We start from the raw sequence: 12,973 nt of genomic DNA on the forward strand, positions 1-12,973 counted from the left end.
GTCTGGCCCATCAGAAAACCTGCGAGGTGGATATGCCTCGGGGGCGACAAGACCTACAGTTCCAGCCAAATGCTGGGCTCCCCCGAGACCTGACGAGAATGCTTAGCAGACCTCAGCTTTCCAGAAGCAAAGAGAAGGGGAGCAAGTGGACTACAGGACATAACACCAGTTGGCTTTTCACCAGGCTCTAGGGCCACAACGGGTTAAATAAAGTACAAGTGAAGGGGCCTTTACTAAGAGCTGGTTCTAGAGAAACTTTGAGCAGAGGACACCATGACCCTTAAAAGGCTTGACCTGTCCTCAGATCACAGCCCCACGGGCATTGGAGGAAAGATTCACGGTATACGGTCCAAGAAAATATATACTGAGCTAATATGAAAAATCTGCCCAAGTCCTAAGGCTCAGCCAGGTTTGCGATCACTCACCTTTCCTTCGTCCTTAATTGCTCAGTTAATTAGGACAAACACTTCCTAATGTCAGCTCCTCTCCCCACCCCAGGGGTAGGAAAAGCAGCATCTGTCACCAGAGTCCGCAAACCCGGCAAATTGTTAAAGGTGATTTTTTTAAAAATCAAAAAACAAGAGACCCATCACCATGGTAACTGTGAACCCAGGAGGCCCGTCTGAAAAGTTCCCGGGAGAAGAACGTACCTCTCAGTTTGTACATCTCCCCGTTGGCAGAGTACACGACCAGCATATGGGGCGCTTCGTCACTCAGGGACACGATGGCGCCGGACAGAGACAGGGCCCCTCGAGGCTTCTGGTGTTTGCTTTGCTCGTTCACAAAATACTGCAGGATACCAGCCTCAAAATCCAGCACAAAGTACCTGTGTGGAGAAACCACAGTGCATCAGTTTTCTCTCCAAGCAAAGAAGAAAAAGAACATAATCCTTAAATTGACATCAAGGCTCCCAATCCAGGATGTTGGAAGCTAAACGTCCCTGCCAGGCCCCACACAAGTCATCCACGTGTAGGGAGAGAGCACCCAATTCTTAAGTCAAAGCAGAACTTGTCATGGCCCCTGGGGCAAGGGCCAGGCCCATTCTGGGCTCGGTGCAATGCCCATTCATACGTAAGCCTCAGAATGGTAAAGAAGAGGGAAGCACTGGGACACAGACTCTGGTAACAGGCTCCACGTGACTTCACAGGAACAGCTGAAATTCACACCCCAGAAGCAGCAAGCTGGGCCGGACTCCAGCCAACCGCCTGGGCACTGTACGGGGCCTGAGCCCCAGAGCTGGTCAATGCAGGAACTGGAGGTGCTCACACAGCCCCCTGGGCACCCTCCAGCGGGCCCTTCCATGGATCACTTTTCACACAAAGGGACAAGAATTCCCTCAGCTCTGGGAGGCTGTAATGCCACTGGAGTCTACATTCAGGGTGAAAACAGGGAAACTGCTAGTTGCCTAAATCACTCAAACAAATCTTGGTAGCCGAGTACCTGGCCTGTTTATAGTTACCATCTATCACCAGGAAGCAATCAAGACAACTTCCCCTTCTCCACCAGGACGAGTTGTCTTCATGTGAGACCCACATGCCCCCTGGGACCCAGAGGCTCACCACAGCCCCTGATGACTCTCCCAGCCTCTCACTTTCTGCTCCACCCATGCTGGCTCACCCAGCTGCCTTCCACCACTTTGCTCATGCTGTTTCCCCCACCTGGAGCAGTTACTCGAAGTGATGGTCTACAGATTGTTACCAATCCATGACATCGAAACTCTTCCCACAATTGGGCTTCGCATCAGCATCCAACTGGACAGTCAGTGGGTTTGTCTCGTTAAAGAAAGAGTCCAGACATTGTCTGACACACATGGCACACACAAGCCACAATACCAGTCCCAAATCAACCACGGCGCAATTGGGGGGTGGGAGGAAGCAAGTTCTTCATCAGCTTGAGATATACTTGCCACCCCTGTGGCTAGAACATGGTTCCCTCCCCCTATTTACTGGATGGTAACTTCAGGAACAACTCAGGTGCCACCAACTTGAGAAAGCGTCTCCTGACCAGGTCAAATCTTCCTCCCACAAGCTCTCACTTTGAACTCACCCCTCATGGCCCTGGCCTCATCGGGAGTCTACATTTGCAGGATTATCCCATTCAGTGTCTGGTTCCCCCCAGACTCTACGCTGTTCGGAGGCGGACAGTGCCTGACACCTCGCTGATACTCAGTTAATATTTATTCAGTGAATGAATGAAAGGGAAAAAACTACCGAATTCCACCCTTTTCAATCCGTGCACCAAAGCAGCTGGGTCACCACTGTGAACTTGCAGAGGCACTGGAAAATATGTCACACTTTTGAGGGATACAGAGTGATGCTCAACATCGGTCAGATATGAAGCATACAAACAACTCAGGCAGTTTTCACAGTTTCGATACTAGTTGCACTGCATTCCTTTCAAAGACATAGTATCTTTGCAAAGCTGGCTTTTCAGCAGTTGCTGGGTTAACAAGGAAACATCGACAGGGAATAGGAAGTGGGCAGCGATGCCAACAAGATCCCAAGGTTTGAGAGAGAAGCTGTGCAGAATCCGCAGGCACACACAGTCCATCAACAAGTAATTGCAGTTATTTAATGTAGAAACATACTCATAACGTAGAAACATAAACATTTATGTTTATTATTTTTTCAAACGGCCACTGAGTTGTTAGGACATCAATGTACATGAAGTTGTTTGGAGCTGACTGCTTTCATAATAAAAAAAAAAAAGCTGACTGCTTTCATAATAAATGAAACTGTAGGATTTTTTTTAACCTCTAAGCACCACGAACCAAGAAAGTTTACAAACTTCCGACCTAATTGATTCTCATAGTAACCAACAGACAGCCATCATTATTCCCCATTTTACAGGCACTAAGACTCAAAATCTAAGTCCCACTTGTCTGTGTCCAAATCCACACCTGGTTCAGTCCAGCACTCACAAACTCTCCTTCGAGTCTCACGCAAGTCCCCCCTTGTCACTTGCTCCGCGTCACCTCTCCTGTACCCACTTAGGTACTTGATTCTCCAAAGCTTCCCATTCCAACAGAGCTAGCCGAGCTGAAAGCACCTTTGCCTGGCCACAGAGGTCCCACCTCATCCCCATCCTGCAGAGCAGGCACACCTGTCGACCCAGGTCTCAACCCTCCAAAACTCCAATTCCTCTAAGAAACATTAATTATTTGTAACATTCCAAATGTCCTGGCCAAGGCTATTTATCTTTTTTACCCCTCTCCTTCCCTATCTCTCGAGTCACAATAATAAGGATATACTTCTGGTATCCACGATTAGCATGGATAAATCAAGACACAAAAATGTACTCCTGGACCAGGACTATTCAAAGTGCTGTTCCTCGCCCAGCAGTATCAACATCACCTGGGAGCTTGTTTGAAATGTAAATTCTTGGGCCCCACCCAAGACCTGCTGAAGCAGAAACGGGTGGGGGTGTGGGGCGGCCAGGAAGCTTCCAGGTGATTCTGATGCAGCTCAAATTTGAGAAGCACTGGCCTAAACTAACAGCTCATCACCAAATCCCTGCCCTCCATTTCCAGGAGACACAAGCCGAATACATTTCCCAGCTTTCCTCGTAAGGACGTGTGGCCATTTGACTGAGCTGTAGCCAACAGAATGTGAGCAGAAGAAATGCGAGCCAGGCCTGTAACATACAGACAGACAGAGAGACGCATGCACACGCGCACACACACACACACACACACACACAGACTGGAATGGAGACACCCTGCAAGGCAACTCGGGATCCACAACGGGTGTGGCAAAGACATAAGAGGGAAGCAGCCTGGATCCCCGAATTACCACCTGGAAGAGAGTCACCTCATTTCTACATGGATGAGAAAGAAGCTTCTGCTTATTAGGCCACTAAAATCAGTTAAAGAAGCCGGCCTGAGAAATTCACAAAAAATCTTTTTTAAATGTCTATTTTTACGTCCTTCTACTTGAAATGTGCTCCTCTCCTCCTTTCTGTGATGTGAAGACCAAATTCCATCAACGAGAGAAGAGCTGGGGTGATTTCTGAGCCGCCAGTGGTCACATTATTCAAATGCTGACCCTGCCCTTCTCTTTAAGAGTAAATGTTCTGGGCTTCCCTGGTGGCGCAGTGGTTAAGAATCTGCCTGCCAATGCGGGGACAAGGGTTCAAGCCCTGCTCTGGGAAGATCCCACATGCCGTGGAGCAACTAAGCCTGTGAGCCACAACTACTGAGCCTGCGCTCTAGAGCCCGCGAGCCACAACTACTGAGCCCACGTGCCACAACTACTGAAGCCCACGTGCCTAGAGCCCGTGCTCCGCAACAAGAGAAGCCACCGCAATGAGAAGCCCGCGCACCACAAAGAGTAGCCCCCGCTCGCCACAACTAGAGAAAGCCCGCGCACAGCAACGAGGACCCAACGCAGCCAAAAATAAAATAAATAGATAAATAAATAAAAAAGTTTAAAAAAAAGAAGAGTAAATGTTCTCACGAAATTGAGTTATATGTAGTGAGGTGGATGGACCTAGAGTCTGTCATACAGAGTGAAGTTAAGTCAGAAAGAGAAAAACAAATACTGTATGCTAACACATATATATGGAATCTAAAAAAAAAAAAAAGTGGTACTGATGAACCTAGTTGTAGGGCAGAAATAAAGAGGTAGACATAGAAAACGGACTTGAGGACATAGGGTGGGAGGGCAAAGCTGGGGCGAAGTGAGAGTAGCAACGACATATGCACACTACCGAATGTAAAATAGTTGGCTGGTGGGAAGCAGCCGCATAGCACAGGGAGATCAGTTCGGTGCTTTGCAATGACCTAGAGGGGTGGGACAGGGAGGGTGGGAGGGAGCCTCAAGAGGGAGGGGATATGGGGACATGTGTATGCATATGGCTGATTCACTTTGTTGTGCAACAAAAACTAACACAGTATTGTGAAGCAATTATACTCCAATAAAGATCTATTTAAAAAAAGAGCAAATGTTTTCCACGTGACCTATACTTAATGTCACGGTGACTGCAGCTGGGCAGACACGGCTCCTGGCAAATCACAGCATGAAGAGCAATAGTCCGTACAAGTGTAGGGAAGGAACCTCGGCGCCGACTACAGCATTCTGTGTCTCCAGCAGCCCCTGCACCCCCCCAAACCGCTCTGGCAGAGCAGCAGTGTCCCCCCATCCATAAACATGCCTCCTTTACACAGCAGGAAGCAGGAAAGGTAGCGCATAACCTGAACAGGCTTCAAGGAAAAGGCAAGAGCAAGTTGCTCTCAACTCCCCTGCCCGCCCCCCATCCACCCTGTGCCGTTGGCTGGAATGGAGAAAGGGCTGAAACACCTCTCCCCTTTCTGCTCTGCCCACTCATCAACCGGGCCCCCATCAGCCTTCCCCGCTCCCAGAAGCGGCTTCACAAACGCATCCTGCTCAGACCAACCATATATTCGCAAAGGACGTGGTTAAGAAGCTGGTACCAAGAAATGAACTGAATACTGGGGGGGTTTTTCAATAAGGATGACGGAATAACCAGTTGAGGTCACATTATGCAGAATACAGGAACACGTTAATGATTTGTCACATTACCTATTTCAAAATGACATCTTAATTCTAACCCCCTGCCTCAGGCAGAAAAAAAACTTATTTCCACTGCTTCCTAAAATAGCTTTAATGCAAATGCACAGGTTTGAATCATGTGCACTAAGCAAGGTCATCAATAATTTACTCCTTTCCTAAAGACAGTTAAAAATTCGATCCTATTTGGAAGGGAGTGAAAGGAGAATATCTGATTAAAAATGACAACAGACTAAACATAAAGTGTTCTTTCAGGATGGTCTTTGAAAGTTGATTTAGATTCTGTCACATGCAGGTGGCACTAAGAAGGGCATTGCCTGTGGGTCACACCCCCTGGGAGGTAAGAAATTATATTTGGTTTCCCGCAGGGTCAGGGCTCTGTCAGGCACTGCTGTTTGAAGCTTGCTGCTGTATCTGAAACTCATAGCTTTCATTCTAAATGGAAAAGTTAACCGTATTTCTGGATGAGGTTTCATTAAATGAGGTGCAAACGCCAGATAAAATCCTGAAACATTCTTTAAGGTTTTCCCCTCTGGAGAAATGAATAAGACGAACCTAATTCCTAATGGGCTCTTTTCTAATTAGCATCTCGAGCTTTAGTTTGCAACTTGACCAATGTGCAGGTGAACTTAACTGTATACGGAGGGAACATATTTTATGGACTACGTTAACAGACCAAAGAGGGTGCTGAGAGAGAAAGAGGGGAGACATCAAACCAACCCATGAAAAGAGCCATCAGTCCCGATCAGGTCAGCTTCGGGGTGGCAGCCTCACCCCGTCCCAAAGCTGGGACCCGCGGCGAGTGGCAGGCCTGCCTCAGAAGGGCTGAGGACAGGCCACTGCTTCGAAAACAACACGTGAGCACGTGCACAGACGCAGACACACCTGCATGCACATGCACTCACACGCGCATACACATTCACGCTCACTTGAGCAGGCCTACACACGAAGTAGCTGCCCTTACCCATCACTGCTCTCCAAGCCTTGCATCGCTGATGGTCATTTGTCAACACCTGTAGCCTTTTAATTCCCACCCCCACCTGCCTGAGATAGTTTCATGAAGGTTCAACTTCAGGATCTAGAAGTTGAAAACCAGACATACTTACTTTGAGAAGGTGGAGCACACCAATGGCCATTAGCATCCAGTCAGGAGCAGAAAAATAAAGGGAAGGAATTGGGGGGATGGGGGGAGGAACAGGGGGGAACCAGTTCATTAATGCCAAGAAGCAGAAGGTACAAGCAAACTACAAGAGGGTTACAAAGAGGAAAAAAATGCAGTGAAAAAAAAAAATCTTTCGAACAGGAACTTTGCCAGACAGGCTGCTGCTGACAAAAAGCTAAATCATTTCATCTAAACTTAAAAGTGAAAATTAAAGCAAGAGGAAAGGGCTTGAGAAGGGAGGTGATGGCCAGGCCCATGATGCCTGAGCAGACACCTTTCATACCCACGGTACTACTTCCAGGAGGGGGTCAGGACCCCTCCCATTCTCCGTGGGGCTCCGCTGCTCGCTCCACGCCAGGCACGAGGCCCCGTCCACCACCCTTCACACGCGAAAGCGGACCAAGCCCCCAGCTCACGCAGGCGTCTTTCCTGTTGGGATCTGCCTCACCTTCCCAGGCCCTCTATTTTCTTTCTTCTTTCCCCCCCGCCCCCACAGTATTTATTAACTATTTATCAAGAGAAGCTATTCTTGGTGGGAATGTAAACTGATACAGCCACTATGGAGAACAGTATGGAGGTTCCTTAAAAAACTAAAAATAAAACTACCATACGACCCAGCAATCCCACTACTGGGCATATACCCTGAGAAAACCATAATTCAGAAAGAGTCATGTACCACAATGTTCACTGCAGCTCTATTTACAATAGCCAGGACATGGAAGCAACCTAAGTGTCCACTGACAGATGAATGGATAAAGATGTGGCACATATATACAATGGAATATTACTCAGCCATAAAAAGAAACGAAATTGAGTTATTTGTAGTGAGGTGGATGGACCTAGAGACTGTCATACAGAGTGAAGTAAGTCAGAAAGAGAAAAACAAATACCGTATGCTAACACATATATATGGAATCTAAGAAAAAAAAAAAAAGGTCATGAAGAACCTAGGGTCAAGACGGGAATAAAGACACAGACCTACTAGAGAATGGACTTGAGGATATGGGGAGGGGGAAGGGTAAGCTGGGACGAAGTGAGAGAGTGGCATGGACATATATACACTACCAAATGTAAAATAGCTAGCTAGTGGGAAGCAGCCACATGGCACAGGGAGATCAGCTCGGTGCTTTGTGACCACCTAGAGGGGTGGGATAGGGAGGGTGGGAGGGAGATGCAAGAGGGAGGAGATATGGGGATATATGTATATGTATAGCTGATTCACTCTGTTATAAAGCAGAAACTAACACACCATTGTAAAGCGATTATACTCCAATAAAGATATTTTTTAAAAAAAGAGAAGCTATTCTTTAGTCCAAATATTCACACTTCATAGTTCAGGAACACAGCTCAGTGACAAACTTCCATGGAACTCAACCCAAACAAATTCTTTACATTCCAAAATCACTTTGCACTCTGAAAGATGCCAGCCTTCTTCACCGCCTCAAACTCTTTCACGGATTCATAATTTCTGAAGAAATCTGCATATGCCAGGCCCTCTGTCTTCTGAGAAGGTCCTGCTGGAGGCCACCTGTGCTTTGTCCTGACCATGACAACAGTGACCTTTGTTCTTCAGCTAAAGACCCTTCTCTGGGTTGGGTGACTGACTGCCTAACTCTTCCAGAATCCCAGCAACACACCAAAATGGCAGCGGCTTGGTCCTGCCGGCCTTGGGCGTCCTCCTGGCCTTGGGCGTCCTCCTCTCCCCACAGTACCAGGGAGGCCTTGCCCGGTGCAGGCACTACACACCCATTTTTCCAGGTTTCACCTGCCTTCCAATTCCCTCTTGCCCACAACCACCCGAAATAGCACCATTTCTGAGATCTAGTATCACCACGTTTCTAAAACTTCCAACCTATTGCTTATAGAAAATAAAAACTCAAGGAAAATCAGCAAAGCAAAGCATACTCACTTGTGAAGGGAAGGAGGATTTCAAATTGTGGGTGTATTTACCTAAGTTAACCTGAAGTCTTCAAAAGGACTATCAGCTGCCGATCATTGATTGAACACTCTCTCTCATCTTCAGAAATGAATGTATCAAAGTTCTCCCCAGAGTTACTTCCGTGGAGCTGCCTGTCTCATGTAAGAGGGTGTCTCTGCCTCTCCAGGTGGGCCTAGGACACCTTGGTCACTGTGGTCTCCTGACCTCAGAAGGGTTCACACTCAAAACCCTTAGAGTTTCTGGCTTGAGAAAGAAGGATAGATCTTCCAGAATTTCTCTCATGATAACCAAACTTCCTGGAGAGGATAGACGATGGATCCAGGCATCAAAACCTCACAACAAGGTTCCAAGGCCCAGCACCTGCAGGCAACCTGGATCCCAGCCAAGTGTTAAAGTCTGGAATCCTCTCAACACATGAAATTGGGGCGATGGCGAGAGAAATGCAGAGAGGCCTGCTTGCATCTCTCAGCTCCCTACTATTCAACCTGTCATCAGAGACTTCCACAACTGCCACCACCACCCACCAAAAGCACTAAGTGAGAGACTCCAACACACTCCAGAAAGTACTAAACTGTCAGAGGACCCTAAGGCACATCACCAACTCAGGGATAAATATACTCTGTCACATAACTCAAGCCATTATTAAAAATATCCAGGCATGCAATACAAGTTCAACCTCAAATATATCAGAAAAACGTCATGTACTATGGCCTGTCTATAGCAGAACCATTATGCTGGTCTTCAGATGTCTTAAAAATATATAAACTGAACCACTGATAAAAATGATTGCTAATGTTTTCAGAGCACTTTCTATGTGTCACGCATTGGGTGCTGCCATATTATCTCATTTACACCTCCCAGCAGTCCTAGGAAGTAGATGTGACCATAACCTCTTTCTACAGGTGAAAATTTCAAGCGCAGAAAGGTAAAAAAAACACGCTCAAGATCTTACAGAGAGGAAATTATGGGGTAGTCTTTAACCAGGGAATCTAGCCTTACAGGCCATGGCTCAAAACTGTTAAGATACCCTGTGTTTATTAAAATACCGTTTTCACTACAAAGATGCAAAAACATAGGGTCAAAACGGACAGACAGATAAGAAAAAAAAAATTAAACACAATCAGGTTGGGAGATTTTTAGAATTCTCCTTTCACCCAGAGTTGGACAGATATGCAGAAAACAAACGGGGTATATAGATTCAAAACAATATATTCCCAAGTTTTATTTTAAATGTTACAAAGAATTACATACTCCAAGGAAAAATATAACTTCTTTTTAGATGTGCATGGAACATTTTCCAAAATGTTGTCTAAAAAAACATCAAACATCTAAAAGTAGAAATTTTATAGGGCACAATGTTTGCACCTCATAGCAAAATAACATCTGACATGTTAAAGACTTTAAAAAAATAAACTAATAGTATTCGTTTTAATAATATAGTCACATATAATTATATTATATATTAGTATTAGGAGAAAATATGGGTGGATATTTTTAAACAGTTAGGGTGGGGAGGGCACCATAACAAGAGATTGCAAAACCGTAAAGAAAAGTATTGACACATATTTCTAAATTTAAAAAAATCTCCAGCTAAAAATAATCCATAAATAAAATTAAAAGACAATCAGTAAAGCAGAGTTTTAAAAAAGAATACTGAAGTGTCTTGCCTTCTAAAAAGAATGTTTTTTTACAGTTTGGGTTACTTCCTCCTGCTTCTGAATCAGCCTGGAAGCTTGTTAAAAATGTGGATTCCTGACTCCCAGCCCATACTTAGAGAATCAGGATCTTTGTGGCTGAGATCAGGAAATCAGGAAAATGAGTTTCAAAGTCTGCCTAGATCATCCAAGTAGAAAAACCAGTGCAAAATCGAGTCAGGATAAAACCTTCGAGTGTTACTCACACCCTGTTTTTTCTCTGGTCGTTCAAGCTTTTACCCCTAAGCACTCATTCAGCAAACATCTCAGCACTATGGGCCCATGCAACCAAGCGGAATATATTATTTAAGTGTGAGCTGACCTCATTTTGTCTTGGTCTGAAAGAGCCAAAGCCCTGCTCCTAAATCACCACAGCTCAGGCAGTAGGTATCTTGGCTCTGTTACGTTGGAAGTATTTTTGAGAAAGATTTAAAGAAAAGATATAAAGAAAAGTTACGAAAGTTATTTTTGTTACAAAAATAACAAAAAGTTATTTTTGAGAAAGATTTAAAGAAAAGTTACTTTGTCCTTGCCTTCCTTCTGGGAGTTTCTTCACCAGGCCTGGAGTTCCTGTATAATAGGATCATCAACTAGCATCATGTAGGTGCCCACCTGCGCAGAGCAGCCCCAGGACCAGCCCAAGTGAAGCACCTGAAGATTAAGGGCCACCAGCCCAAGTGGCTGCTGCCTCGGGAACCACCTTCACCTGACAAAGGACCAGCATAAGTCACAGTGAACTCTTAACACAAGATTTGATGTACTGCGCTTGGATTTGATCTATCATGAGACTCCATCTGCTTTTAAAGACCAAGTGATCTAATACCAGGAGCAAGAACTGAGAGCTTTCTAACACAAGTTAGTACAGGCTCTCAGAATATTGCCCCGTCACCTTCTGAACTCCTATTAACGCTTAGGTTTCCAAGGACATTAGGTAAGAACTTCAACTACAACTTTAACTAAACTGTAAAATATCGAGACCCATCTTAACGCTCACAATTCATTTTCATTCTTGCCATCAACAACACATGGAACTTACCTGGGAATCCTTGAGATGGGCCGAGTCTTGAATCAAGTCTCTGCCTATCACTAAAAGCTTCAACATATACATCAAGTCACAGGGAAAAGGATTCTGATACTGGCTGAAGCCCCGGGACAAAGACGAGTGGGCAGCCCAGGCCTGGTACCCACCAAACTGAAGAGAGATGGGAAGCTGGCCTGTGGAGACCAGGGAAGCAGTTAGGATCAGAAGCAGGCCCCTAGGCTCAGCTATTCTGCCCCAAATATCCAACTGAGTCAGGCCCTAAGCCCCACTCTCCCTGGATCAGAGCGTCCTTAATTTCTCCCTTTGGGTTACACAGCACATAGGAAAGAGGTGTGATCTGGCAGCAAGAGGCCTGACTAGACCTGTGGTTTTCAAACATTTGCTGTATCGGAATCACCTGGAAGCTTGTTAAGACACAAGTTCCTGTGCGCCCCCCCCCCCCACCAGATTCAGGAGGTCTGGGTAGAGCCAGAGAACTCTAGCAAGTTCCCAGATGATGCTGATGCTGTAGGTAGGACCACGCTTTGAGAGGCACTGAATTCTCACTTTTGTGACCTTGGCCACGGTACTTATCCACTCTGAGCCTCGATGCCCACATCTGCAAAAGCACAAAGCTGGCTCATTCTCTTTGGAACCATTCCACCATCGCTGTGCCTCAAGGTCTGCCTGGTTATAAAACAAGAACTTCCAAAAGTCCACATCGCATTTCTGAATGCAGACAGTGAGTCGGATCCAATGCTCATATTGCATTGTATCAGCAACAGCACTTTAGTTAATTGACTACAAAGCCAACAAGACAGAACTTAAAACACGAGCCAGTGTTTGCTCTTTTTTGGAGGTGCCATGGCAATATTATTTGGCAAGGTTCTCAGTGTGGTCAGCTGTACCATGTTCTGTGATATGGATAAAGCATTGTGGATACATTTACTCATTCTATGGTTAAACAAAAGAAAATCTACATAAGCCCAGCTATTTTTAAAGAATTTAGCTTTGGTTCCAAAACTAAGTTTTATTTCCAAGAATTCCCTCGTTTCTTTAAAAAAAAATTTTTTTAACTGAGTACCAACCTTGCTAGGCACTATATGCTAAATGTTAAAAATATATTGGGGGGGGGCAACAAGGTCCCTGATCTGATGGGGGCTTGGAAAAATGGTGCCAACAGACAATAAAATATTTACAAAAATAAACGTATGACTATAGCTGTGCTGAGTCTCATTTCTCAAGACAAAATGTCCATGAACTGGTGAATGGATAAACAAATTGTGTTACATCCATACAATGGAATACTATTTAGCAATAAAAAGAACACAGTACTGATACATGCTACATGGGTGGACCTCAGAAATATGATGCTACATGGAAGAAACCAGATGCAAAAAGATTATATATTGTATGATTTCATTTATATGAAGTGTCCAGAGAAGGGAAATTTATAGAGACAAAATGCAGATGAGTGGCTGTCTGGGGCTGAGGATGGGAAGAGTATTAACTACACACTGGCTAGAGGGAATTATTTTTGCTGACAGGAATGTTCTCAAACTGGATTGTGGTGATAGTTGCACAACTATATAAATTAACTAAAAATTACTGAACTGTACACTTACAATG

General features: G+C 45.2%; 1 protein-coding gene across 2 annotated transcripts in view; it reads right to left on the reverse strand.

Moving 5' to 3' along the window:
* OSBPL10 (oxysterol binding protein like 10) overlaps positions 1–12,973 on the reverse strand; it is a 377,400-nt gene that overhangs the window by 202,478 nt on the left and 161,949 nt on the right. For both annotated transcript variants that reach the window (XM_059939069.1, XM_059939068.1), the window contains exon 2: positions 651–826. In XM_059939069.1, coding sequence (XP_059795052.1) covers positions 651–696 — 46 coding nt within the window. In that variant the 5' untranslated portion in view covers positions 697–826. The remainder of the gene's footprint in view (positions 1–650; positions 827–12,973) is intronic.

This window comes from Balaenoptera ricei, chromosome 11, assembly GCF_028023285.1.
Source record: "Balaenoptera ricei isolate mBalRic1 chromosome 11, mBalRic1.hap2, whole genome shotgun sequence".
Lineage (NCBI taxonomy): Eukaryota > Metazoa > Chordata > Mammalia > Artiodactyla > Balaenopteridae > Balaenoptera > Balaenoptera ricei.